The 26651-nt window shown below is 32.3% G+C and overlaps 2 protein-coding genes across 3 annotated transcripts in view; one reads left to right on the forward strand and one right to left on the reverse strand.

Moving 5' to 3' along the window:
* Window positions 1–13209, reverse strand: part of LOC146996607 (G patch domain-containing protein 4) — a 55025-nt gene extending 41816 nt beyond the window's left edge. Inside the window, exon 1 of one of the 2 annotated variants that reach the window (XM_085821244.1) lies at window positions 13029–13209. In XM_085821244.1, the coding sequence (XP_085677370.1) occupies window positions 13029–13077 (49 nt within the window). In that variant the 5' untranslated portion in view covers window positions 13078–13209. The remainder of the gene's footprint in view (window positions 1–13028) is intronic. The other variant, XM_085821245.1, reaches the window with a different exon arrangement.
* Window positions 13210–13996: 787 nt separating this feature from the next.
* LOC118198447 (importin-4-like) overlaps window positions 13997–26651 on the forward strand; it is a 77897-nt gene continuing 65242 nt past the window's right edge. The window contains exons 1-3 of the mRNA XM_035370125.2: window positions 13997–14149; window positions 22444–22616; window positions 22761–22802. Coding sequence (XP_035226016.1) covers window positions 14081–14149; window positions 22444–22616; window positions 22761–22802 — 284 coding nt within the window. The 5' untranslated portion in view covers window positions 13997–14080. The remainder of the gene's footprint in view (window positions 14150–22443; window positions 22617–22760; window positions 22803–26651) is intronic.

Below are 26651 nucleotides of genomic sequence, written 5' to 3' on the forward strand. Positions count from 1 at the left end.
GCCTTTCCAAAATAGACTCGGAACTTTTGCACTGCTAACAGAACTGCAAGTGCCTCTCTCTCGGTCGCGGAATAGTTTCTTTGTGTTTGATTTAAAGTTCGGCTAAAAAATGCCACGGGCTGCTGATTTTGCGAAAGTACCGCTCCTACCGCATAATCCGAAGCATCCGCTGAAATTTCTAAATTTTCATCCTTTTCAGGAAATTTCAACACAGGGGCTTGCGTTAATGCTTGTTTTAATTTTTCGAAAGCACTATTGGCTTCGGCAGTCCACGAGGATCTTGCCTTTTTCCTTTTTAATTTTAACAATGGCTCAGCGATAGCCGCAAAATCTTTTATAAAGGACCTATAATATGAACAAAGTCCTAGAAAAGAAGAGAGCTTCTTTGCCGTGTTTGGAGTCGGATACTTTTGTACAGCGATTATTTTTGATTCATCTGTCTCGATCCCTTTTTGCGATATTTTGTAACCTAAATATTTTAATTCAGGGGCTGCAAATTTGCACTTTTCGACATTAACTTTTAGACCGGCCTCATTTAATAAAGAAAACACCTGTCTTAAATCCTGTATATGTTGGTCGAGATTATCACTAGTAATAATGATATCATCTAAATAGATAAATGTGGACTTTCCAAGAACAGGTCTTAACACAATGTCCATGCATCGCTGAAATGTTGCTGGGGCCCCAGAAAGGCCAAACGGCATACGCAAAAATGCATAAGTGCCAGACTTGGTTATAAAAGCAGTCTTAGGCACGTCCTCAGGCCTAACCCCTATTTGAAAATAACCAGTCGTTAAGTCTAAAGTCGTCATAAATTTGGTTGATTTTATGTTCCTTAGAATTTCTTCTATAATCGGTAACGGATATACCGGATATTTAGTTATGGAGTTTAATTTACGGTAATCAATAGCGAATCTCCATCTTTTTGGATGCGTCAAAGGATAGTCATTATTTTTCTTACATAAAACCACCGGGCTAGCATAACTACTTGAGATGGGCGTTATGATCTTTTTACGTAGCATATCGCTAATATGCCATTCTATAATTTTTTCCTTATTCTTATCATACCGGTATGGTTTTTGACGAACTGGCATTGCATCTCCGGTGTCAATACTATGGTTAGTAACCTGAGTAAATCCTGGAATATCACTAAATAACGAAGCAAATTCACTTACCACTTGTCGGATTCTTCCTTGCTCGTCATTAGAGAGGTGGTCAAGTTTTAACATCGGCGGTTCAGCGTTTTCTGTACGAACTGGTTTCATTGTCAGCTTAAGGGACGCTTCATTAAAATCCAGCGTAGCTTGTGCTTCTGAAAGAAAATCTATTCCTAAAATTATATGTGCTTGCAGATTCTTTACTATAAAAAACATCACCTTTACTTGTTCGTCCTTGATACGGATATACAACGGTACTTTACCTACGCACTTACATTTTTCTCCTTGCGCCGCTAACACTGTCGTATTATCCGAATTATATATGCGGTATTTGCGAAAATACTTCCTAAAAAAATCTTCTGCCACACAGGAACACTGCGCGCCTGTATCCGGGAGTGCGGTGGCTGGGATATTATTCACCAAGACTTCAATCTTCGGAAGAGTCAGATTTTTCACCATTACTGTATTTAACTTGTAGGAGGAGGGGTTTTCTTGGCCTTCGGATTTCCGCACCCTCCCGTCAGCAGAAATCTGTTTTAGTTTAAATTATTTTTCCTTTCCGTGCTTTCCTTCTTTTTCCACTGGCCTTGAGACTTTTTTCCTGGGTTGCTATTGAACTGTCGATGTTCGCCGGCTGTTTTTGAATGCTCGGGTTTCCTTGCCCACTGATTCGCTTTTTCTCCGTAGCCGTGTGCTTGAGTTTGCTGTAGTCTTGGCGTACCAAATTGGTTTCGCTGTTGATACTGGTGTCTTCTTTCGACATCCGCCGTTCTTCTACTTTCAAACTGGATTGCTAGCTCAAATAACTTTTCCAGTGTAGTCAGATTTCTTAATTCAATAAAGTCTTGCACTTGGGGCAGTAACCTCGGCAAAATCACTTGAATTATTTCAGGATCCGGACGGTTTCCATACAAGAGTTTGAAAACGTGAATTTTTCTTAAAATAAAGTTCGAGAGGTTTTCGATTCTTTGTTGATATATACTGAAAAGTTCCGTTTCTAATTTCGCACGATCCCTTACAACAGGGAAGACTCTTAGTAGGGCAGTCTTGAAATTTTCGTAAGTATAGGTGGGACTTCCTGCTTGACCCAAGAGACTTCTGCCTATACATTTGAACCAGTTAAGCGCTTGGCCCCTCAAAGCGCTGGTAGCTAAGGTAACTTTTTGAAACTCGTGCACGGGGTAGAGCATGAAGTGGTCATCCAATTTTTCCAAAAAACTGGTTACCGGTGAGTTTCCCTTAAATGTTGCTTCTGGTTTCATCGAAGCGCGCATGGTCTGGACGATGTAACCAAATCCTTCCAGGGCGGCAGCTGGCATTTCTGGATTCTGAGCCGTTTCTGCAGGCAGCGCAGGTTCTTCTTGAAACTCGGCCATGGTTATTCTTCTTCGTTGGGCGCCACTATCAGGGTCAATGTTCCTTCTAACCTTCTTCGGGAACATGCAAGGACCTGACTCAGAACAGAGAGCTTACCAAAGCTACGTTCAAAACTGTGGGAAGTAAACAGGATACACAAGAAGGGTATACAAAACCCTTTATTTTTCGCTATTTACAATGACTTCCGTACTTCGGAATACACCGACCCGCTACTTGGGGTCAAAATGTAAAAGTATAAAAATAAAACTAAACTCTAATTTAACTTAGAATAATACACGTGGAAGATTGGCCTTATATTAACAGGAAGCGTATGTAGTACAGAGAACTGTGAACACTACAATACGTTTAAAATTTATCAAGAGGATTAAAACCTCTGGCCTGGAAGGCAAACAGCAACTAAGTAACTTCTAAGGTAAGCGGCCTGCTTTGACTCACTGCTTCCTCTCTCTTGCTTGGCAAAAGGCCACAACTTAAATACTTGGCGTTCGCCAGACAAACTTTGCATAAAAACCTTAACGCTTTCTGGCCAGAAGTAGAAAATAAGAAGTGATAGTAAAGATTTAAAATAAAAATAAACGTTAGTAAAACTTAAGATCCTTACATATGAACTTTGTTAAAATTATTTGAAAGTAGAAATGATGTGACTTTTTCCCCTCTCATGCACAATGTAAAAAGGGAATGTTGCCATAAATTTAGAAGTTCACCAAGTGAATTGTTTTTGGTGCAAACTGAGAAAAAATACGCCAAGATAAATTTTTGAATTTCTCCTTAAATATTGCAAAATTTAATATTTAGGCATAATTTGAGTCATAAAATCGAAATATGGAAAACAATTGGCATATTATTTCAAAAAAAGTCCAATTTTGCATCAAAATATCTATATTACAACAAAGCTATATATAAATGTAGTATATATCCTAAGTTGCACTTTTGAGATATGAAAAACATAATTTGAATTTCGTCAATTGGCCCATAGAACGGGAGATATAGAACTGTCCTTTTCTTTTCTTTTTTTTTTTTTTTTGGCATAGTGTACCATCCGAAACTAGAAAAATTCAACAGAAAAGGAAAAAGAATAGAGGAAAGTGACAAATCATCCAGATACGAGCTGAAGAAATGGACAGATCAGCTATAAAAGTTTATCGTGTTTAATAATGTTACTACATTGAATCCTTAAAGATGACACGTAATCCAATTTATGGCAAAATAATATTTTATTAGATGACACCGAACACTGTGAAAATCTCGAAGAAGTCATACTTCTGCTTGTCTGCAAACTGTTTACATTAGTATATTCTATTACCCAGAGTTTCCATTTTTATTGAACTGTTTGAAATTTATATATTTTATTGCTGTGGACAGGTTCTGTTTTTTAGAAACTCTGCTGAAACAGTAAGAATGAATCAGTGAGTTTAATGATGTAGATAATGCACTAATACAACCAATGATGTAATTGTTACCATCAACTTGATGCAATTATTACAGGGAAAAAAAAGAGCTGTATAATGCCTTTAAATAAGCCACATTATGACCTATTCATGTAGACAATGAAGTTGGAAATTTTGCTAAAGTTTGGCAAAAACCATTACAGTACAAAGTCTGGAATCCTTCGGCGATTCTGGATGTGGGATTTTTCTGGATATTAGATCATCAATTTAAATCTGGTAAGATGGCATGCAGAAATTATACAATTAAAAATATGAAATCATAATTTATGCAATAAAGAACAAGTATGATCTAAAGGGTATCAATATTTACAAAAAAAAAAAAAAAAAAAAAAAAAAAGCTTAATATTTATATGTTTACTTTATTAAACATTTCTTTTGATGTAAGTTGTTTAAGTCGCTTCCACCAAAAATTCAAAAAGTTCCTTTTTCTTCTGTCATATACAGTTGACTTTTCAATGCCATACTCCTCGCACAATTTTGAGATGGATATGCCTTTATCTATTTTTTGCAGCAATTCCCTTTTTGTTTAATAGGCATCAAATCCTGGTTTTGCTTTGTTGATCCTTTGGCAGCTCCAGAATTGCAAACTCTTTTTGACATAATCAAAAGTTCAAGCTTAGTTTTTATAACATTGCCGTAATAATAACAGTCTGCAAAAAATAATAAGCTGGATCAAATTAAAAGATTAGGGAGCAGTGCAGTCTGCTACATTAACTGAAATGCCTTAGAATCAGTAAAGATAATTTTAGACTAGCTTAATAGCGTCCGTTACACATTATTGGCTGTGTATCACAAGATTGGCAACGAAAGCCAAGTTGTTTCGTTAAATTTTGTCTTGTTCCTACTGCGTACTAAATTAAGCCTGAATTGTATTAGTTTATTATTTACTATACCTACGCTTATTTCTTGCACATGCTTAAAAATAGTTCGAGTCCTGAATAAATAAACTCCCACATATACTTAAGGCTTTATCTACGGCCGGCGCTCGATACCACCTGGTGCAGTCTTTACGGGTCCTAAATTCTGTTGGGCCCACCAGCGGCCGAGCGGTAAAGTCGCTGAACACTGGTAGTTCGGTCCGAGGTTCGAATCCTGTGAACGGGCTGGCTGGATGGGTGTTTTCGTGGTTTTCCCCATTGTAACGTGTATATGAGCCAGTTTCCCTTAGAAAGTCCTCCACGAAGGCATCCCTCTCCTTAGGCAGATAGCCCTCGAGGCTTTGCCATAATCACACACACCTAAATTCTGTTACAAAGTGCCTTCCTAAGTTCTAAATTTTCACTGCACCTAAACTTTGGATCCCAGTGCTTTCCCTAAATCATAAAAAAACTTCTCATCCCTTAATTTTGCCGCTTGGACTAAGGACCAAGGCGTTTGGTTATGGAGTACCTTTGCAATAAATTGCAATTACCTCCACATCATTGTTAATGAAAATTGAAATAATTGAGAGAAAAAGCATTCACTAAAGGTGAAAGGAAAAGCTGTTAAGTCAAAAAGTCGATAAGGAGTCCTCATTATTAGGACACAGGCAGAGAGTACAAGCAGTTGTCACAACAGATGAGCGTTTAGCCACCCCCCTATATTGTAACTTGAGTGCAGGTAGCTTCCCAAATTCTAAAAATTTCATTTTCCCTAAATTCTGTTGTCCGGTGCCGTAGCAGTAAATGTAATCTTTCAGCCTATTAGTTGCATTAACAAAATCTACTTTTAGCATATGAAAAGAAAGTTTTGTTGAAATTTTTCTCATCAACATTTCTTAGAGCATTTAAAAATCTATAATCATCGCCAAGTGTAATGTTAGCATAAAAGGTTGCCATACTCTTCTTATTCAATTCCTAATACAAAAAAAAAAAAAAAAAAAAAAAAAAAAAAAAAAATTATATATCACTGAGTTATTACTGAAGCTGTCATGTATTGATAAACAAGCGGTGATGAAAGCAAAACATGGCTGATCTTTGGAATATAGTAACAGGTAATTTGGCGACATTTTGGAGGCGATAAAGGTTACTACCTAGGACTTTGGGAATAATGTGAGAAGTACTCAGTTCCGATTACGCATTATTTTTGGTGAGGGAAATGAGAGATCATGAGATATGTCATGTGACATTAATGGACGAATCACTGTTCTTTAATCGGAAAAGGAGGTAAATTTGTAAAAATATCTGCTGTACAGCATTAGTTTCATTCTATGTTCTGTGAAACAGTGTTGTTTAATATTTGGATCCCATGGCCCTATATAAAGTAAATCTGAAATTTTTTTGTGTTTATGTGTAATTGAAAAGAATTGCTTAATTGCGGATAAGTATGAATGTCCAACATGTGGGTATGAAATGAGATTGTGTGAAAGGAAGGATATTACAGATAAGTTTGAATGGCGGTGCAAGAAATCTGGTGAAAATGGACATTTTGTGATCTGCCATGCACTCAAGATTCTGTAGAAGCTTAGGTAAGTTAGTATTTTTAATTCTTTGAGGATATTATTTTTATGCATTGTTCTAAATGTAAGGAGTAAATAAATTAATATGGTATTATTGGAAAATTGTTATTAGCAATGATTTAGTTTAAAGTAATTAGAATTGTAAGCTAATTTTTATTAATTTAATGTATGTGCTTATTTATATTTTAAGTAGTGTTTTTTTAATTTAATTATATTTTAATTTAATGATCGTGATTTTGAGAGTTATATGTTTGTAGTATTTTGGAATACGTTTGAGTAGAAGTAAATGCGCATGGAAAGAATTTAAGTATTTGGAACCATTTTTATTGTTTTGTTATAGATTCGTTGGTGACGTTTATAATAGATAATTTAGAGGTAAAAGTTTTTGGATATTTTATTTATTTTATACGTGGAAATGTTCATCTTTGGAAAGGGTATATACGTTTTCGCGATCAGACAATTTCATATATGACCTTTTTACCAAATTTAAAGATTCACAAAATTTTCATGCATTTTTGTGAAATTTTTCTAATTTATGAGAAAATAGCAGTTTAGATGGATATAGTGAAGAGTGTGCGCAATGCCATTTTTGTGCAATTCTGGGATGTTTTTTTAAGTAAAAATAAGTCGACGTGTACATGGTTTAATTATATTTTAATTATGTGATAGTTATTTTGTGAATTATATGTTTGTAGCAATTTGGTATACGTTTGAGTGGAAGTAAACGTGCATGGAAATAATTTAAATATTTGACACTAATTATTTGTAACCATTTTTAATGTTTTGTTATGAATTCGTTGGTGACGTTTATAATAGATAATTTAGAGGTAAAAGTTTTTGGATATTTTATTTATTATACGTGGAAATGTTCATCCTTGAATAGGGTATATAATTTTTCGCGATCAGGTAATTTCATATATGTGCTTTTTACCGAGTTTAAAGATTCACAAAATTTTCCTGCATTTTCGTGCAAATTTTTGTAATTTATGAGAAAATAGCAGTTTAGATGGATATAGTGAAGAGTGTGCGCAATGCCATTTTTGTGCAATTCTGGGATGTTTTTTTAAGTAAAAATAAGTCGATGTGTACATGGTTACTGTGTACGTGCGATTTTGAAAAACGCGGCATGGAGTTTGCGATTCTGCACTTTTTCCCAATTTTGCAGTTAATATTTGTCATGATTAAGCAGTTTTGTTCCATAAAATTTCTAGCATAAGTGTAATTCGGCTAGTAGATTGTTGGAAAAAGTGTTGAGTAAATAAAAAGAAAAAAAACATGTCTTTACTTGGCGGCAAAAAAAAAACAGAGGGTTGCTGTAGCAGAGTTGGTCGCCAAATTTTCGCCAAAAAATCGCCAAGTTACCATAATCTAAAGATCAACCCAAAATATAATAAATAATGACTTGCCAGGTCGGCGTCAGGGATATAAAATACGTGAATGTTTCGGTTTGAGATGTATGCCAAGCAGATACTCGGCTACGGAGCCAAATTATTAATCTCACAAATTTATGCTTACATGATTGTTTTTCCATAATGAGGTATTTTATTTTGTGCATAAGTAAAATTAAGAATCGGAATTTTTAAGTGAAAATCTCCACGTTTTATTATGGAAGGAAAAATCAAATGCGCATGCGTAAAGCACAAGGTGTTTTGAAACTCGTGGGCAAAAATGTACGGAGTGATAGAAAAAAAGGCTGATCTTTGGAATATGGTAATTGGTAGTTTGGAGACATTTTGGAGGCGATAAAGGTTACTACCTAGGAATTTGGTAATAATGTGAGAAGCACTAAGTTCCAATGACACATTATTTTGTGTGAGGGAAATGAGAGATCATGAGATATGTCATGTGACATTAATGGATGAATTACAGTTGTTTAATTGGAAAAGGGGGGAAATCTGGAAATTTCGTATTTAGCTATATTCTGTGTTGTGTGAAACGTGACATTAATGGACGAATTACAGTTCTTTAATCGGAAAAGGGGGTTAATTAGGAAAAGCTTCATTGTGTGTTGTGTGAAATAGTGTTGATTAATTTTCGGATTGCATGGCACTATGTAAAGTGAATTCTAAATTTTTAATGCGTTTATCTGATAATAATAATGAGATTGTGTGAAAGGAAGGATATTACAGTTAAGTTTAAATGGCGGTGCAAGAAATATGGCGAAAATGGACATTTTGTGAAAAGGAGTGTAAGGAAGGGTACGTGGTTTGCTGAAAGTAGTTTGAGCATAGGTGAAATTTTATTAATTTCTTATTACTTGGTGAATAGACTTCCAGTTGACTACTGGATTTAGGATTTAGAAATTAGCAGTAGTACTGCAGCCACGTAATGAAGATTCTGAAGAAGATTAGGTAAGTTAGTATTTTTAATCATTTGAGGATATTAGTTTTATGCATTGTTCTAAATGTAATGAGCAAATAAATTAATGTGGTATTATTGGAAAATTGTTATTAGCAATGATTTAGTTTATTAATTTAATGTATGTGCTTATTTAGATTTTAAATAGTGTTTTTTAATTTAATTATATTTTAATTTAATGATCGTGATTTTGTGAGTTATATATTTGTAGTATTTTGGAATACGTTTGAGTAGTATACGTTGAGTATTTTCATGCATTTTCGTGAAATTTTTCTAATTTATGAGAAAAAAGCAGTGCACATGGATATAGTAAAGAGTGTGCGCAATGCCATTTTTGTGCAATTCTGGGATGTTTTTTTAAGTAAAAATAAGTCGATGTGTACATGGTTTAGTGATATTTTAATTAAATGATAGTTATTTTGTGAATTTTATGTTTGTAGGAATTTGGTATACGTTTCAGTTGAAGTAAACGTGTACGGAAATAATTTAAATATTTGACACTAAGTATTTGTAACTATTTTTAATGTTCGCATATAAATTCGTTGCTGATGTTTATAATATAATAGATAATTTAGAGGTAAAAGTTTTTGGATATTTTATTTATTTTATACGTGGAAAAGTTAATCCTTGGAAAGGGTATATACTTTTTCGCAATGAGGTAATTTCATATATGTTCTTTTTACCGGATTTAAAGATTCACAAAATTTTCATGCATTTTCGTAAAATTTTTCTAATTTATGACAAAAAAGCAGTGTACGTGGATATAGTGAAGAGTGTGTGCAATGCCATTTTTGTGCAATTCTGGGATTTTTTTAAAGTAAAAATAAGTTGACGTGTACATGGTTTAGTGATATTTTAATTAAATGATAGTTATTTTGTGAATTTTATGTTTGTAGGAATTTGGTATACGTTTCAGTTGAAGTAAACGTATATGGAAATAATTTAAATATTGACACTAAGTATTTGTAACTATTTTTAATGTTTGTGTATAAATTCGTGGTACTTTTCCGTTTTGCCGGCGCAAGCGATAAAGTCGCCAATAATGGTAGAACCGATGCCAAACGGAATATTCTCGCTGGTAACCTCATTCAGATAGTTCAGTTTTATGTCTAAGGCCATTTTCGGCAATTAAATCAATTAGGATGCAATCACAGCGCTTACCCGAAGCCGAAAATATAGAAAAGGTAAAGTCAAGGGTTAAATTCATCAATTCTAATGAGAATGCATTAGCGAAGTAAAGCACTGCGGTTTACATAATTTCTGAGTAAGCTATTCGTACGAATTGAATTCTTGCATTTAAACTTGTGTTCCAAATTAAGATTTAACTTGAAATTAATGTAGATAATTACTGAGAGCATTATATTTTTGTAGAGTAATATACGTGAGATGAGATCGCTTGGGGTCGCGTGATATGAACCGGCGAAACAGGATGTTGAACCATGAAAGCATAGTAAATTCTTAAATTAATGTCTTTTTATAAATTTATTGTCTTTATTTATTGGCTTTTTATAAAATTTTAAGCGATATTAAAATATTTATGCCTTCAAAAAAAGAATTCTTAGGACTAACATTTTTTTAAATATTTTTTGTGTGTATAATGTATGTTGTCGCCAATAAAGTCTGCTTGGCGAGATTTGCGCCGGCGAAACGGAAAAGTGCCAAATTCGTTAGTGACGTTTATAATATAATAGATAATTTAGAGGTAAAAGCTTTTGGATATTTTATTTATTTTATATGTGGAAATGTTCATCCTTGGAAAGGGTATGTACTTTTTCGCGATCAGGTAATTTCATATATGTGCTTTTTATCGAGTTTAAAGATTAAGAAAATTTTCCTGCAAATTTTTGTAATTTATGAGAAAATAGCAGTGTACATGGATAAAGTTAAGAGTGTGTGCAATAGTGTGTGCAATTCCATTTTTGTGCAATTCTGGGATGTTTTTTAAGAAAAATAAGTCGACGTGTAAATAGTTTATGTGTATGTGCTATTCTGAAAAACGCGTTAGGAGTTTGCGATTCTGCACTTTTTCCCAATTTTGCAGTTAATATTTGTCATGATTAAGCAGTTTTGTTACATAAAATTTCTAGCATCAGTGTAATTCGGCTAGTAGATTGTTGGAAAAAGTGTTGAGTAAATAAAAAGAAAAGAAACATATTTTTACTTCGTGAAGACAAAATGGCGGCGGAAAAAAAATAGAGGGTTGCTGTAGCAGAGTTGGTCGCCAAATTTTCGCCAAAAAATCGCCAAGTTACCATAATCCAAAGATCAACCAAAACAAATCTAAGCAAGCAAGTTTCATCATACAATGTGTGTGCAGAGACAACCAGTGATCCACTTGACGGCACCGTAATGGAAAGCATAAAGCACGAGTTTTCTTACATATCATTATTTCTAGCATGGCTTTCAGAAGGCATGCCTACATACAGTAATCAAGAAAAGGTGGACTTGCATTTTATGCATTGTTTAGCCAACGGGAATGCTCTAGAAGCCGAAAGACTGTTCACACAGTGTTTTCCAACTGGACACATGCCAGACCGAAAAATGGTTGAGCGATTGCATCGGTGCCTGTGAAACGGGATCCTTCGTCACTGGCATGCATGATACAGGGCATGGCAGGAGTGTGCAGATGTCACAAGTTGCAGAGAATATTCTGCAAAGATTGCAAGTGGTTTCCCGTGCCGTAAATGTGTCCCGCTCGGTTGTTTAGTGAGTATTACAGGACGAAGGATTACACGTCTACCATGTACAGAAAGTGGAAGCCTTAATACCCGCAAATTATGCGCTACATGTCGAGTTTGCACGTTCATTTTTCAACAACTAGCAGCATAGCCCGATTTCAGTGCAATGTGTTATTCGTGGATAAATGCAACTTTACTCGTGAAAAATGAATGCAAATTTACTTATTATTTCCAATACATATCTTCAACATCCCTTAAATTCCATGAGTTTTAAAACCCACCTGGGTTATTCTGCGGACACAATATGTTGCTCGATCAAAACTTTTGCAGAGATTTTTGGTCGAACGTTGGAGGATACCTGCACGACAGACGATATTTTTTACTCTTATTTATGTGGTGATGCCGGTATATAGATTCTAGTTCAGACAATTTTAAGGAGTTTTTGAATGCTGTTAAGGAATTTTGTTTGAATGAAGACATGTTAATTTGTAAATAAGTTAAGTGGATATTTCTTTTGTGTAATTCCTAAGATGAATTTCCTTTTTTATGTTATTTCATTGTTTGGTTTAAAATGTAGTTTATATATTTTTTTTTGGCTGCTCCTTTTGACTTTTAAGCAAATATAGATCAAATTGTACATGGACAAAGTCAAGGGAGTGCACAATGCCTAGTTTGTGCTATTATCTGATGTTTTTTTTTAAGTGAAAATAGGTCGATGTGTACATGGATACCGAGTTCATGCAATTCTTTGACTTGTTTTTTTAGATTTGTGTAGTGGCAACACAAAGACAAAATAACAAGTCCAAGAATTGCCCAAACTCACTGTCCATGTATCACTAAAAATCACCAATTATCGCCAAGGGGCACCCATGAATATATTTGTACCGCTATAGATGGATTTGTAGGTAGGAAAGGTTATGATCTTTTACAGTTAAGAAAAAATGTTGGAGAGGATTTTTAGTTTCATGTTTAATATAAAATGGCTGCATAAAAAAAAAAAAAAAAAAAAAAAAAAAAAAAAAAGTCTGCCCGAGTTTTAACTACAGTATTTAGCTGATTTATCCACTGGTGATTCAATGTGAATGAATTCTAAATTAATAATAATAATAAGGTAATACTGATGTATGTAAGTGGTGAGGTGAGATAATCTGTCCTCGGTTACATCACTCGATGTTAAATATTTCAAATCCTAAACTGAATGAAAACCAAATTTAAAAAAACAGATGCGGCAGACCGGAACGAGTTTTGTCAAGAATCAATTACATGAAAAGTTTCAAAAATATACGAATAAATTTAAATGTAAACATATGCCTCAACCTAATCGCTGATCTATAATATGTGATATAATCTTACAGATCTTATCTAAATCATCCTTACACAAAGACGAATTCGTAAACTTAGCTGGTAAGGGTACACAGAAACTTTACTAAAATATTAAACTCGTTATAACTTATATGACACGTATTCTTACAGTAACCATTATCGTTACTGTAAAATAACAGTACTTTCTTCAGAAAAATGCACTTTTAACAGTCACCTTACGAATTACATAATAGTTTATAAATACGATTACCTTTTGTCCAACCATACTTTTCCAACTGTTTTCTACCAAATTCATTCATTTTTTGTAATTAATTATAAGAACACACTATTAATTAGGTATTTATATTATTTTTTACAATAATTTAAATAACCCCCTTGGACACCGATACATAGAATAGACTAATTTATTGTTTTGCATCTGTTAAGTCTATCTGCCTGCATGCCGAAAAATCAATTAGCGTTTCAAAACAGAACAGCTTCTTGCGCGAACATTTTTTCAATGGACTGTGCTAATACAGATTTTAGTATGTCGTATAATTGCCATTTACACATTTTCATCTACCTACATTTTATTGAATTTAAAACCGTTATTTACAATCTTTGTGATTTTCTATGTACTAAATAGAAAATAATTTATATTAAGGATTAAAATTAGAACGGAATGATGAAAGCCAACTTATAAACAACACCGGTCAGTATGTAAAAACAATCAGAAGCTCGCAGCGGCCATGATAAGCCAGGACATCAAACCGCACTTCATAGCTTCATTTTCATTGCAGAAGTGCATCTTGACTTCTCAGAGCTATTACATAGTTTTTTAAGGAGCCTTATAATGAATGGTACATGAAATGTCTTCCTTCAGGAGGATTTGCGTTGGCATTTCGCATGACACTCCTATTGATAGATGGCACCACTGACCCATTTTTTTCAACCATCACCGATCGTAAAGCAAAACAATTTTTAGATCATGAAAAGACAAATGTTACCAGTTTCCAGGCACATTTACTTTTTTAAGGGTTGTTTTATATTATATTAAATTAATAGTATATAGCCATATATGTGTCTATAGATTAATAGTATATAGCATTATATTTAGACCAGTTAAGAGTTTGAGTTTATAAAACGCCACAACCATTCGGCTTTCCATATGTTTCACAGTAAATTTTTACATATTTTACAGAAAATTTCCTTCATTCTTGCTTCGAACTTATGATTTTAGGGTATTTAAATTCTTTTGGCAACTCCTGGTAAAAACGTCATATTTCAAATTACTGTGTTGCTAATCCTCAGCAGAAGGTAAACATGGCTGCTTCTTTAGAAAGTGTGATTTTGAGTTTGTTGCAAAATACGACAAATGAAGGTCAGGCTGAGGTAAGTTTTCATTGAAATAAAAATCTGTTTTCGGAGGAAGATGAGGTACCTTCAATAGAAAAGTTCATGTATTTCTTACATTGTTGCTCCACGTGGCCCGAGTCCGTACGCACCTTCAATATCGCCGGTGACTGAGTGAAATGGAATTCTGTGAAAAGTAGCTCTTACTTTTTATAGAATACTGTGAAAAAGAAAATATTTTATAATTTTTATCTTAAATATTAATTTGTTTTCTACATTCATTATATATTAAATATAGTATACTTCTGAAGGTATGAAAGGACAAATGCACAGTTTTATATACCAAATTATTATTTAAGTATGCATAACATAACAAATTGATATTAACCATTCATCCTTATTTAATAATTATAGGTATGGTATAGAAAAAATTTAACCGTTCCTTACAATTTTACCGTATGATATTATTAAAATTTAATTAACCCAAGAGGACGCGCGCTGTATTATGTAACACGAGAACGCGCATGGGGTGTCAACACACCCCAAGCAATTAAATAACGTACAAATTAAACATATTACTGCAATTCAGTAAAAGAATGCATTCTATATTAATTGCAACATTTATTATATGAAGTATCGTAAAATAATGTTAATTTTAAAATTAAAAACAAATCATTTTTTTCAATGAGTAGGAATCATTGATGTCTATGAGAAATTTTTGTTTTTGATTTGTGAATGCAATTATAATTCAAATTATGCAGAATTATTACATGAACGAGTTATTTAATTAATTTTCAAATCAATTGGGCTCAAGAAGCATTAGATATGTTGTAGTTTATACATGAAGCATCTATTTCACAGTGATCTTGACATTTTTTTTAACACTTCACACATTAGTTTTTGATTTTCTATCATTTTGGCTTGAGCACATGTAACATCTCCAGCATTATAATTTTTTATCTTTGTTTGTGGTTCATCAAATCATTTTCTGTAAGAAATTGGGCAATTCATAACTGGTATACCAGTCGTCTGCGGTAAAGTTGCTTCCAGATTTCTATAACGGAGCTAAGATACGCTTTTCTATTTCACTAGAACTGTTGACTTTCTTGTATGACCCATCTGGCTGCTGATCTGTGTAAATTTCCATGTTAAAAGTATAGAAGGTTCTAGAATCAACCACAGCAAATATCTTTATACTATATCTTGCAGGTTTCTTAGGTATACTCTGCAGTCAAGTCTTGACAAAATTTTCAAATAAATCTCTTATTGGAGCTAATTTTTCACTCTTTCTTCTGTTATCTCGTATTTTGACATCATCAAATTATAAGGCATGAAGAATGAAAAGAAAACGCTTATAGTTCATAGTTTTGCAAAAAATATCCAATTCTGTGCGAGCAGTTGCCCATAAATCTCAAACATATGCATGGGAGCATTTGTGAAATTCAGCTGTGTATAAGTGCCCTAAAAAAGCAGTTTTGCGTCTCTTTCTCTTTTAAAATTTCCCAAAATTTTTTTTACATAAACATTACAGCATTTCACCATCATTGTGTCATTAAATAATAGGATCCATGCATCGATGGGTGAAGATGCATCTTTAGATATATGTGTATTGTCAAGCAAATTTTTTATGATATAATGGGACACATGCATCGTTGACCTCGAAAGGGTCCTTTCTGCCACTGCATTGGTTTATCTTTTCCTATAAAATAGTCAATTTGATCATAAGGAATGTCTTCTGAAGAGTCGCTCTTTTCTTCTGATACAGACTAATGATCACTAAATATATCTTCATTATCTGAATCTCCTAATTCTTCTTTTACAGAATCTTTATCGGATGAAGCCTCCTCTAATAAGTTTTGAAGTATTTTCATTTCTTGATCATACATCAGATGAGGAAGAGACCGAACAGAACGACTCGAATACACTATGGCTCGCACTAAAAAATAGCAACACGAAAACGCGCTTGGGGTGTTGGGACACCCCAAACTATTATTTAAACCACAATAAATCCTGGAATTTGCCGTTTCCACTTGAGACGTGTAGAACATGATCTTTGAGGCAGCTACTGATGGACCTAACCATTTCGGATTTTGGAGGGAGATCACAGCGATTTTTTTTTTTTTTTTTTTTTTTTTTTTTAGCGTGGGGTGCCGAAACATCCCACGCGCGTCTTCCCGGCTTAATAGTGATATGTAAGGTATAAAAATATTTAACCTAACTAAAAAATTTTGTATACGTCATATTCAATTTTACTTAATATGGTATACAGAATTTTGATATAAATTCTTTGAAATGTATATCTGTATTTAAAGGGTTGTTTTCTAATCAGCAATCTTTTGTTAAAATTTACTTGTTTTAACTCTTGTGTAAAGGACATTAGTTACTGATTTTGGAGCAGTTTCAAAAGTGATACTTTCTACATCTTTAATGAGTAACAGGGTTGTCTCATGATGCGATAATTACCATCATGGGCGATTTGTTTAGTGAGAGAAAGTGTGTAGAATGTAGGCAAGGAATTTCAATAGCAAAAAAATTCGCGTACAGTTACATAAGTACAGGTAGTTCATATTTTAAATGGCCAGTGTATAAAGTACAGGTAGTTCATATTTTAAATGGCCAGTGTATAAAGTACAGATAGTTCATATTTTAAATGGCCAGTGTATTAAGTACAGGTAGTTCATATTTTAAATGGCCTGTGCATGTCTTCATATTTCAGTAAAGGTAATGCGGTTGGATCCTAGCAGAGCCCACAACTGTTGACGCGAATGATTTTCCGTTTTCCGTCCGGTACTTTTCCGTTTGGCTGGCACAAGTGATAAAGTCACTCAAAACGGTACAACTGATGCCAAACTGAATATTTCGCTAATAACCTTTCACAGCACTTTTTCAAAACAAGTCGCTGAGATTTCTTATCAGATTGATCGTTTCTTTCAATATTGGCATGTAATTACATAGAATTTTTTAAATTATAATATTAAAATAATTCTTGCATTTAAACTCATATTGCATACTAAGATTTAACTTGAAATTAATGTAGATAATTACTCAGATAATCAGATTTTTGTAGCGTAGTTTACGTGAAATGAGATCGTTTGTGATCACGTGATATTAACTGGCGAATCAAGAAGTTATGCTATGAAAGCATAGTAAATTCTTAAATTAACATCTTTAAATTCTTAAATTAACATCTTTAAATTCTTAATGTCTTTTTACGGTTGATCTTTACATTATGGTAACTTGGCGATTTTTTGGCAAAAATTTGGCAACCAACTCTACAGCAACCATCTATTTTTTTCCCCCCACCGCCATTTTGTCTTCACGAAGTAAAGACATGTTTCTTTTCTTTTTATCTACTGAACACTTCTTCCAACAATCTACTAGCCGAATTACACTTATGCTAGAAATTTTATCAAACAAAACTGCTTAATCATGACAAATATTCACTGCAAAATTGGGAAAAAGTGCACAATACCATACTCCTTACGCGTTTTTCAAAATAACACATACACATAAACCATGTACACGCCGACTTATTTTTACTTAAAAAAACATCCCAGAATTGCACAAAAATGGCATTGCGCACACTCTTCACGATATCCATGTACACTGCTTTTTTCTCATAAATTAGAAAAATTTCACGAAAATACATGACAATTTTCTCAATCTTTAAACCCGGTAAAAAGAACATATATGAAATTACCTGATCGCGAAAAAGTATTTACCCTTTCCAAATATGAACATTTCCACATATAAAATAAATAAAATATCCAAAAACTTTTACCTCTAAATCATCTATTATATTACAAACGTCACCAACGAATTCATACCGCAACCTTTACAAATACTTAGTGTCAGATATTTAAATTATTTCCATGCACGTTTACTTCAACTGAAACGTATACCAAATTCCTACAAACATAAAATTCACAAAATAACTATCATTTAATTAAAATATAATTAAATTCAAAAACACTACTTAAAATATAAATGAGCACATACATTAAATTAATAAAAATTAATAAAAAATGCACTCTAAATTCATTGCAATAATTTTTTTTTGTGTAACATTAAGTTCTTGTTTTATGTTTCCCAATAAATTTTTTAGTTACTACTTAATTGAGATTTACTAATGTAAGTACAATTTTCTTTTTTCTATTTGTATAAATTGTTATTTTTTTAATATCAAAGCATGATATTAAATCTTCGTGTTCTTCTGAATTTTGGAGATATCTTCTGAATTTGGGGGAGAAATCTTCTGACTTTTTATCTTTAGAGGTTGGCAGGTATGCTATTATATTAAAGTCAATAAATGGAAACATCGAAAAAGGAACTACAGTATATTCCGATGCATGGAAATAATATTGCACTGAAAAACTGGAAGAGGAAAGTTTTGAACATTTCAAAGTGAAACATAAATACAATTGTGTAGATCTGGAAACTGGAATGCTCATGCAAAAAATTGAAAGACTATGGGATAGTGCAAAATGGCAGAATAAGAAACACAGAGAACGGCACGTCATCATCTGGAAAAATTACCTTGCCGAATTTATGTAGAGAAAGGGAAATGACGAGGTTTACGCCGGCGAAACAGAAAAGTACTGATTTTGGTTATGATGTGTATCGATGTGTACATGATAAAGTCAAGGGAGTGTGCAATTCTGTGGTATTTTTTCAAGTGAAAATAAGTTGATGTGTACATAGACACCGAGTTTGTGCAATTCTTTGATTTGTTATTTTCAAGTTGCCAATTTTGAGAAACGTGCGAAACAGTGTGCACTTTCCCAGTTTGTGGGCTCTCCTACGATTTTAACAGGTAATGTAGTGGCCATATTTTCAGCATAAATGTAGTTGATACTTTTTAAAAGCTCAAAGCAGATACATTTTAAGTCAATTCATAAATTCTTGTCCCGGTAAAATAAAACCCTTGACACAGTCAGGTTTAGGAATTTAGAAGCAAATTGTGATATTTGTGTTACTACTATATGAAACATGATATGTAAAATTTATTTTTCACATATTTTTGTGCATATTGAATTCTTAGATTTCATTTAGCAAAACATACAATTTTTAACTTGTCTTTCAAATTCTTTCATTTCATTGGTCTATTTTTGGTTAACAAAATATGTGGTTACAAAAGACCTTGAATTTATCACCTATTGATTTTCCCATCCAAAAGGAAGATTTGCAAGCATATATATAATGCATTAAAAAATGAAAGTATGCATGCACTCAGCTGAATCTTGGACGGAATAGTGGTACTTTCGTATTACAGTACAAAGTCAAAAATCTGGATGCCCATTATCCGGAATGATCTAAAATCCGGACCTCAAAGCCTCCATCAATGTTTTTCAACAGCATTTACGCATGTGCATTTGATTCCCCCCCCTCTGTGCATAATAAAACATCTGAAGAGTCCCGATTCTTAATTTCACTTTGACACTAAATAAAATACCTTGTTATTGAAGAAACAATAATTTTAGCATAAATTTGTGCTATCAGCAATTTGGCTTCGTTGCTGCATATCTGCTTGGCACACATCTCAGACTGAAACATTTTACATAGATACATCTTTGATCTGAGACTAACCTGGCGAATCATTATTTATTATACTTTCCTTTCATTGTCGCATGTTTATCAAAACATGACAACTTGAGTAACGACTCGTGTATCAATGCCTTGATACATGATGATAAATAATTTTTTATGATAGTAATTGAATAATAAAGCTGTATGGTAACCTTTTATGTTGACATTACACTTGGTGATGATTACAAATTTTAGTTAAATGTACTAAAAATATTGACAAGGAAAAATTTACCAAAAATTTCTTTACCATGTGCTAAAAATGGATTTCACTCTTAGACCCCAACGATTACATTTAGGGCTATTTAAATTAAGAACGCATGGGTGCACCGAGTCGCAGAATTTAGGACCCACAGAGACTGCAACAGGCGGTAAGTTATCTAGCACTGGCCTTCAATAAGACTTAAGTATATGTGGGAATTTATTTATTCAGAACTCTGATAAGCATGTGCAAGAAATAGACATAGTATAATAAATAATAAACAAATACAATTCAGGCGTAATTGTCTCAGTGTGCAATAGAAGCAAGATAAAATTTAATGGAACAACTTATCGATAGTCGCCAAGCTCATGATGCATAGCCTAATAGGTATAGTGAAGGATAGCTAAATTTCATGATGATAGCCACTAATTTTAAAGGTTTTCGGATATCACAAAACAAAGGTGAAATTTTCCAATTAACAGATTTTGTAAAGAAATGTAGAGAAGCGGTAATTTCGTTTTTATCGTCTTCATAAAAATTCGTCTTCATTTGAAGATGATAAAAAAGAAATTTTTCATTGTGATGACAATGCTTCTCAATCATCAGTCAATGAATGGCGAAATCTGTGTATGGTTCTAGATCCAGAAAATACTGTTACCAATAGTGAAGAAAGTGACAGAAAAGTTACTGAAAACAAGAAAATTTCGATTGGCAAATTAGTCGTTACATGACTTCAACAATGTAACTGAACAAGAGATTATGTCTGTCTACAAAGTTAAAGAGAAAGTATTAGCACAAAAAACGAAAAAACAAAGCAACTTAAACAACTTACATTGAAAGAAATGTTCAATAAGGTAAACAAATATTAAGCTTTTTGTAAATTTTGATACCCTTTAGATCATAAATATTTCATAAATCACGATTTCATATTTTTAATTTTATAATTTCAACATGCCATCTTACTAAATTTAAACTGATGATCTAATATCTGGAAAAATCCCAAATCCGGAATCGCCGAAGTCCCGACGAGTCCGGATTTCGGACTTTATACTGTATTCTCACCCCTTTCGTGAAAGTTGCTTATTCCTTGGCAAGTAATTTTAAGCTAATGTATGAAAGACAACAGTCGTCTTCAAAATGGCAACACTTTAATAAAAGAGCAACTAATCAATAAAATCAAAATCGCAATAACAACTGTGTATTTAGTGTACATATATTAAAACAATCAATTTCGAGAGCAGCTAAAGGTCCCTCCCCATCAGGAGAATGAAATTACTAGAAAGGGGGAAAAAAGAAAATAAAGCATCGGCAAAGGAGTCTCAGAAACATGTGGTCGTAACCGGATTTAGCATCAGAGTTACACTGGCCGCCTACTTTTACTGAGTCAGGCTATCTGATCAAACATATAACACATAGACTGAAATGCAAAAAAATCAGCAAAGTAAAAAAATGGGAGCGAGGGGCAACTGCAGCTTCATGCACCAAGTCTGAACTTCGAATATTTTTATTGTTTTTATTAATTTTTAAGGAAGAATGGTAGATTGGGAATTTTTCTAAGGAATCAAAATAGTGCAGGAATTTGCTTTTTACTTTTAGGTCCTTTTTAAATAAATTTTAAAAATCTTTAATTTTTAATGTATATATATATTTAAGGTGAAGAATCCTTAAATAACTTTAAAATTGATTGAATTATGTCGTTCTTATATTCCGGTTAAGGTTTTTATTCCTGTAGTTAACCTGCATGCAATAGTTGTAGAATTATCAACAATTTAAAAGTGTAAATGGCACTAGGCCTAACATGGCAGCTCTTTGTTTACATCTGAAGTGTAAATTAGTCAGCCAGATGCTGCGGCAACTACAATGGCTTTTTACATAGTGGGACCAAAAATTAACTTTGAATTTTTGTGCCCTGGATATTTTGTCTTTTTTGCCCATTGGCCGATTTCCTTGTTTTAGTGTAGAAGCTGTAATTCTAATTGAAAAAAAAAAAAAAAAACTGTGTTTTGGTGTTTTAGGTTTCTCTGCATTTTACAAAGTTTAATGGAAATGTTCAGAGTTTTTTATGTGTTTTTACCTTGCTGTGAAGTAAGAACTGAATTGATTGAATAAGAAATACATCTGTAATGAAATTTGAAGAAATAATTTTAAATGAAGTGCAGCAAAAAGTGTGTGTAATTTAATAAGAGGGTACAAGGATATTATGGTGGCCACATCAGATTTCTTTTGTAATGTCATTCAGACATTCATAGTTGTTATAGACATTGCCATATAAACTGTTCATTTCTGTAAATTATGAACTGTAATGTGTTTCAGTATAAAATCTTTGTTTAATGCATTCACACTTTTTAAAATCCTTGTTTTTGATTTTGAAGTTATTTTTGCAATTTTTATTCCCAGTTCTCTTTATTCGAATTCGAAATAGTGCCTAGTAAATGTTAGACATGATGAGAAAATATTATTATTAAATCTTTTTTTCAACAGGTTTTAAATTGGTATTTAATGTTTGTGGTAAAAACTTTTGACTTATGCAATGTATTTTTTGTTTCAGGGTTTCAAGCAGATTCAGAACTTATTTAAAGATCCAGCAGTAAACATTTCTTTGTGTAACTGTATGACCCAATCTGAAGATCCTCATGTGAGAAAATATGCTGCTCTTTTATTACGTAGAAGATTGTTGAAAGCTAAGTATTGGAGAAAAGTTTCACCTGATGTAAAACAAGGGTAATGTAACATTTTTCTTTTTAATGTTTTTGAATCTGAAAGTTTTCAAATTTTTTAAATAAAATTTTAATAGTTAATTGTAATTTTTTTTGTTAATGAAATATTTGTTTATTTCTTAAATTTAATGCCTATTGTTTATTTCAGGTTGAAGCAGAATATGCTGGAAGCTTACGTCAAGGAAACTGAGTAAGTTTGTTATGTGTTTATTTCAGAAATATCATATGTAAATTATAATGATATATATAAATGTAATAAAAATGGAACACTGAGACATAGAATCGCAGAAATACTTGTGGCATAGCACGTAGATAGCATAGAATGTAGATCCATATTAAAGAGGAAGAATTCTGATTGCGTAGAAAGCTAAAATGTTAAATCCATAATAGCTAGAAAACTTAGCTACCGAATAAGATTAAATATTCGTTTTTATTTCAATTGACATTTGTGGCTACAGTTTACTTGGCACTATAATCATGCCTATTTCCAGAACATTTATATTTTTGATACTGTTGTGACAGGAGGAGGGAACAGCAAAATAGCATCCAAGTAGCAACAGAAGTAGAAGCAGAATTGCACAATTATCCAGTATGGAAGCTCACAAAGAGAGGATTTCATGTAGGTTTGAAAGGTTTCAGTTTTCAAAATTTTGACTTCAAGTTCTGAATTAGCTATTCAATCAATGTTATGCAATCATGTGACTTAAATTAATCTAGAAATGGTGTAGTTCAGAAAAGTTATTTGAGTATAAAGTCCGAGATCGGGACTGGTTGGGGTTGGGATTGCGGAAATTCCGAATTTAGGATTTATCTGGATATTAGGTAATAATAGTAATTTATAGTAAGATGACATGCAGAAGTTATAAAAGCAAAAACTTGAAGTAATAATTAATGAAATAATGAAGCATTTATGACCTTAAGGGAATCGGAATTCACTAAAAAAAGTTTTTTATTTTCTGTATTGAACATTTGTTTGAATGTAAGTTGTTTAATTTGCTTTGTTTTCATGGGTTAATCAGGGTTCATACAGTCCTTAAGTTTTTTGGAATCGATTTTTGGTCCTTAAAGTCCTTAATTTCCCCCAAAATCGTCAGAAGATCCTTAATTTTAATTGACTGAAATTTCTGTCTGTTTTTACGACTGCCATTTTGAGTGTGAATTAACATTTTGGAGTAATATATTTTGCAATTTGCTGACAAATATGGTTATCTTTTGAATGGTTTCATGAATTATAATTTGTTCTTATTTCTAATATAAATGATGGGATACTTGACTTTCTGAGCAAGAAGTGAAACATAAGCATTTCAAGATTATTTCATTTTTTTCTAATGAAGAGCTCTTAAACGTCTTTTCGCTTTTTGGGATGTGAATTCTTTAATTAAACCGTTCTAAACTTGGCGACGATTTTAAGATCTATTTCTATAGAAAATTTTTAATTCCGAGATCTAGGAATTTTTCAACAGTTTTTTTAGAGCATTGTAACATTGATAAATTTCATTTAAATAATGGTAATATTTTTGAATTATATTTATGAGATAAGATCAAAATAAAGCATTTTTATTTTTTGCTGTGATACTATTTTATATTATACTATTTATATTTTGGCCATTTATTATATGTGGAAAATAAGCAAGGTATAATGCTATAAAGCACCATTTATGAAACAGTTCTTAGCAAAAGCAAACTAGCTATGTAATTAATTAAAAATGTATTTTTAATATTTTCATGATAAGTTTTCCCCATGTAAATGTCTCAGAATATTCAGAATTCTTAAAATATACATCAGTTTTCTCCAGAACTTAAATTGTGCTCGAGCCCTGCTCTGATACTTCTTAGTTTTGGAGATAAATCATAATTCTACCCGGAGCCCTAAATAAGAAAGCTGTGACTTTTCTTTTTTGTACCTGAATAAAATTTCAGTAGAAATTTAATATTAAAAATTTTATTTTTAGTAATAAAGTTATATTAAAAATTGTTTATTAAATTTTAATTTATCTCTTCATATTTAAAAATTTTAAACTATTTAATTTCTTTAAGCATTAACTATTGAATTATTTTAATATAATTAATATTTAATTTTTTAATTATTAGTGATTTTATTAGCCATTTTTAGTTATTTATTTTAGTACCTCTTTCCTGATGGTGTTTCACGAGGCTCCAGCACATCTAACTTTAGAAATTAAGTCCTATTTTTCTCTATAAAATTAATTTTGCACTTTTTTCCCTCCGATTTTTTTTTTTTTCAAAATATTTCTCGCTTGATCCTGTTACAGAATTGATAGGGGTAATTTTTTTTTAGGATTTTTGACATTGCAGCTTGAAAAGTTTAGCAAGATATGAAGGCATGGTTTATAGACCCACGATTCTAGAAGATTCCAGAAAAATGTGACAAAATGGAAAATGTCTATAGTATTAACACGTAATTTCTTACTTTTTGGGGAATGTCTGGAAGAGCAACGAAAACATAGTAGTTAAATGTTTTACTTCTGATGCTATAATCTTTTTCTTAACATTTTCATCTTCCCTTTATTTTCACTACACACAAACATGGGAAATATTAAAAATGCTTCTAATCTTATCATATGCATTATAGAAAGGAATTCTTTTATTAATAAAGATATTGAAAACTGACAATTTAAAATATTCATCTAATATGTCTTAATGCATCATATACAGGGCTGGCACTAGGCATTTTCCCATCTGATGCAGTCTCTGTAGATCTTAAATTCTGCTGCCTGGTGCCTTTCTAAATTCTGCTTCTAGTGCCTGTTCTAAATTCTAAAAGTTTTGCCATTTCTAGACTTTATTGCTCAGTGTATCACTAAATTCTAAAAATTATGCCACATCAGCTCTCTAACCGAAGCTTACCATATATATTTCGTATTTCTTATAAATGTTCATATTACTAAAGAATACATTCTTAATGCATTTAGTTTATTTAGAATATCAGAAATCTTTAATTAAATCTGAAAATTCTAAAATGGAAAGGAAAACGTGGAAGAAAGAAACTGAATACATAAAAAAAAAAAAAAAAAAAAAAAAAAAAAAAAAAAAAAAAAAAATATTTTTCAAAGATATGTACAGTTATTATTATGTAAATTACCCAATTGTTTACAATTTCAGCCCTTGCAATAATTTCCTATTTCCATTTTCTCACCAGAATGCAAATCAGTTAGACAGTTTTTAAACCAAGATTTCTGGAGTGCAAGACAAGACCTTCTGACCTCCACTTGCTCCCTGTATTAGTTCCTGCCAGCTCTGATAATTTGTAATTATTCATCTTGGATTACCATTGCCAACATTTCAGTTTGTTATGATGATAGAGTTATTGAGCCAGCCTAAAATGAAATTAAATTGTATAGTCTTTGACCAGTAATCCATATTTTTAGTTTGCATTTGACTCTTCTTGTTTCATTACATGCAAAACAACTTATCACCTCTGGTGCTTTAGTGGCTTATTAGAACCTTAAAGTATATTAACTGAGTCACAACCCCTGGAACTCTATACGAAGCTACAACACTAACGGTGTCAGACAGAGCCCAAACTTTCAGAACTTGCCAACTGTGCCTTCATCAGACCTTTCAGGTTTGTTCTGATAAGCAGGTCTCTTTCTAAATAAGCAGCAGCAGTGACAACAACCAGTCTTTTGTTGTGAATCATGCTGATTATGATTTTGCTTCTCATTTTAACCTATGCCGCTTAACATAAAATCTGCTTACTATTTACTAAAGCTCTAGACTGAGGAAGTATGTGACAAAATGAGATATAAAATAAAATAAACATAAAACTAACTGTTAGTAAAACATAAATAAAATGTCTCTTATCTCCTTTCAAATATGTTCAGTTCTTATAAGTGTAAAATATATAATGCTTCTTGACAAATTTCATATATTTTATTCTCAGACTTAATAATAATTATGTTAATTAAGTCATGTATCCTACTTATGGATCTATTTTATTTTTAAGATGGTATTACAAAAATGAAGTTCAGGCATAGATAATATTTTTAATCGAATTTATTCAGTCTCCATTTGCTCA

This window comes from Stegodyphus dumicola, chromosome 7, assembly GCF_044657685.1.
Source record: "Stegodyphus dumicola isolate Sdum_Otavi_A_Nest chromosome 7, ASM4465768v1".
Taxonomy (NCBI): Eukaryota; Metazoa; Arthropoda; class Arachnida; order Araneae; family Eresidae; genus Stegodyphus; species Stegodyphus dumicola.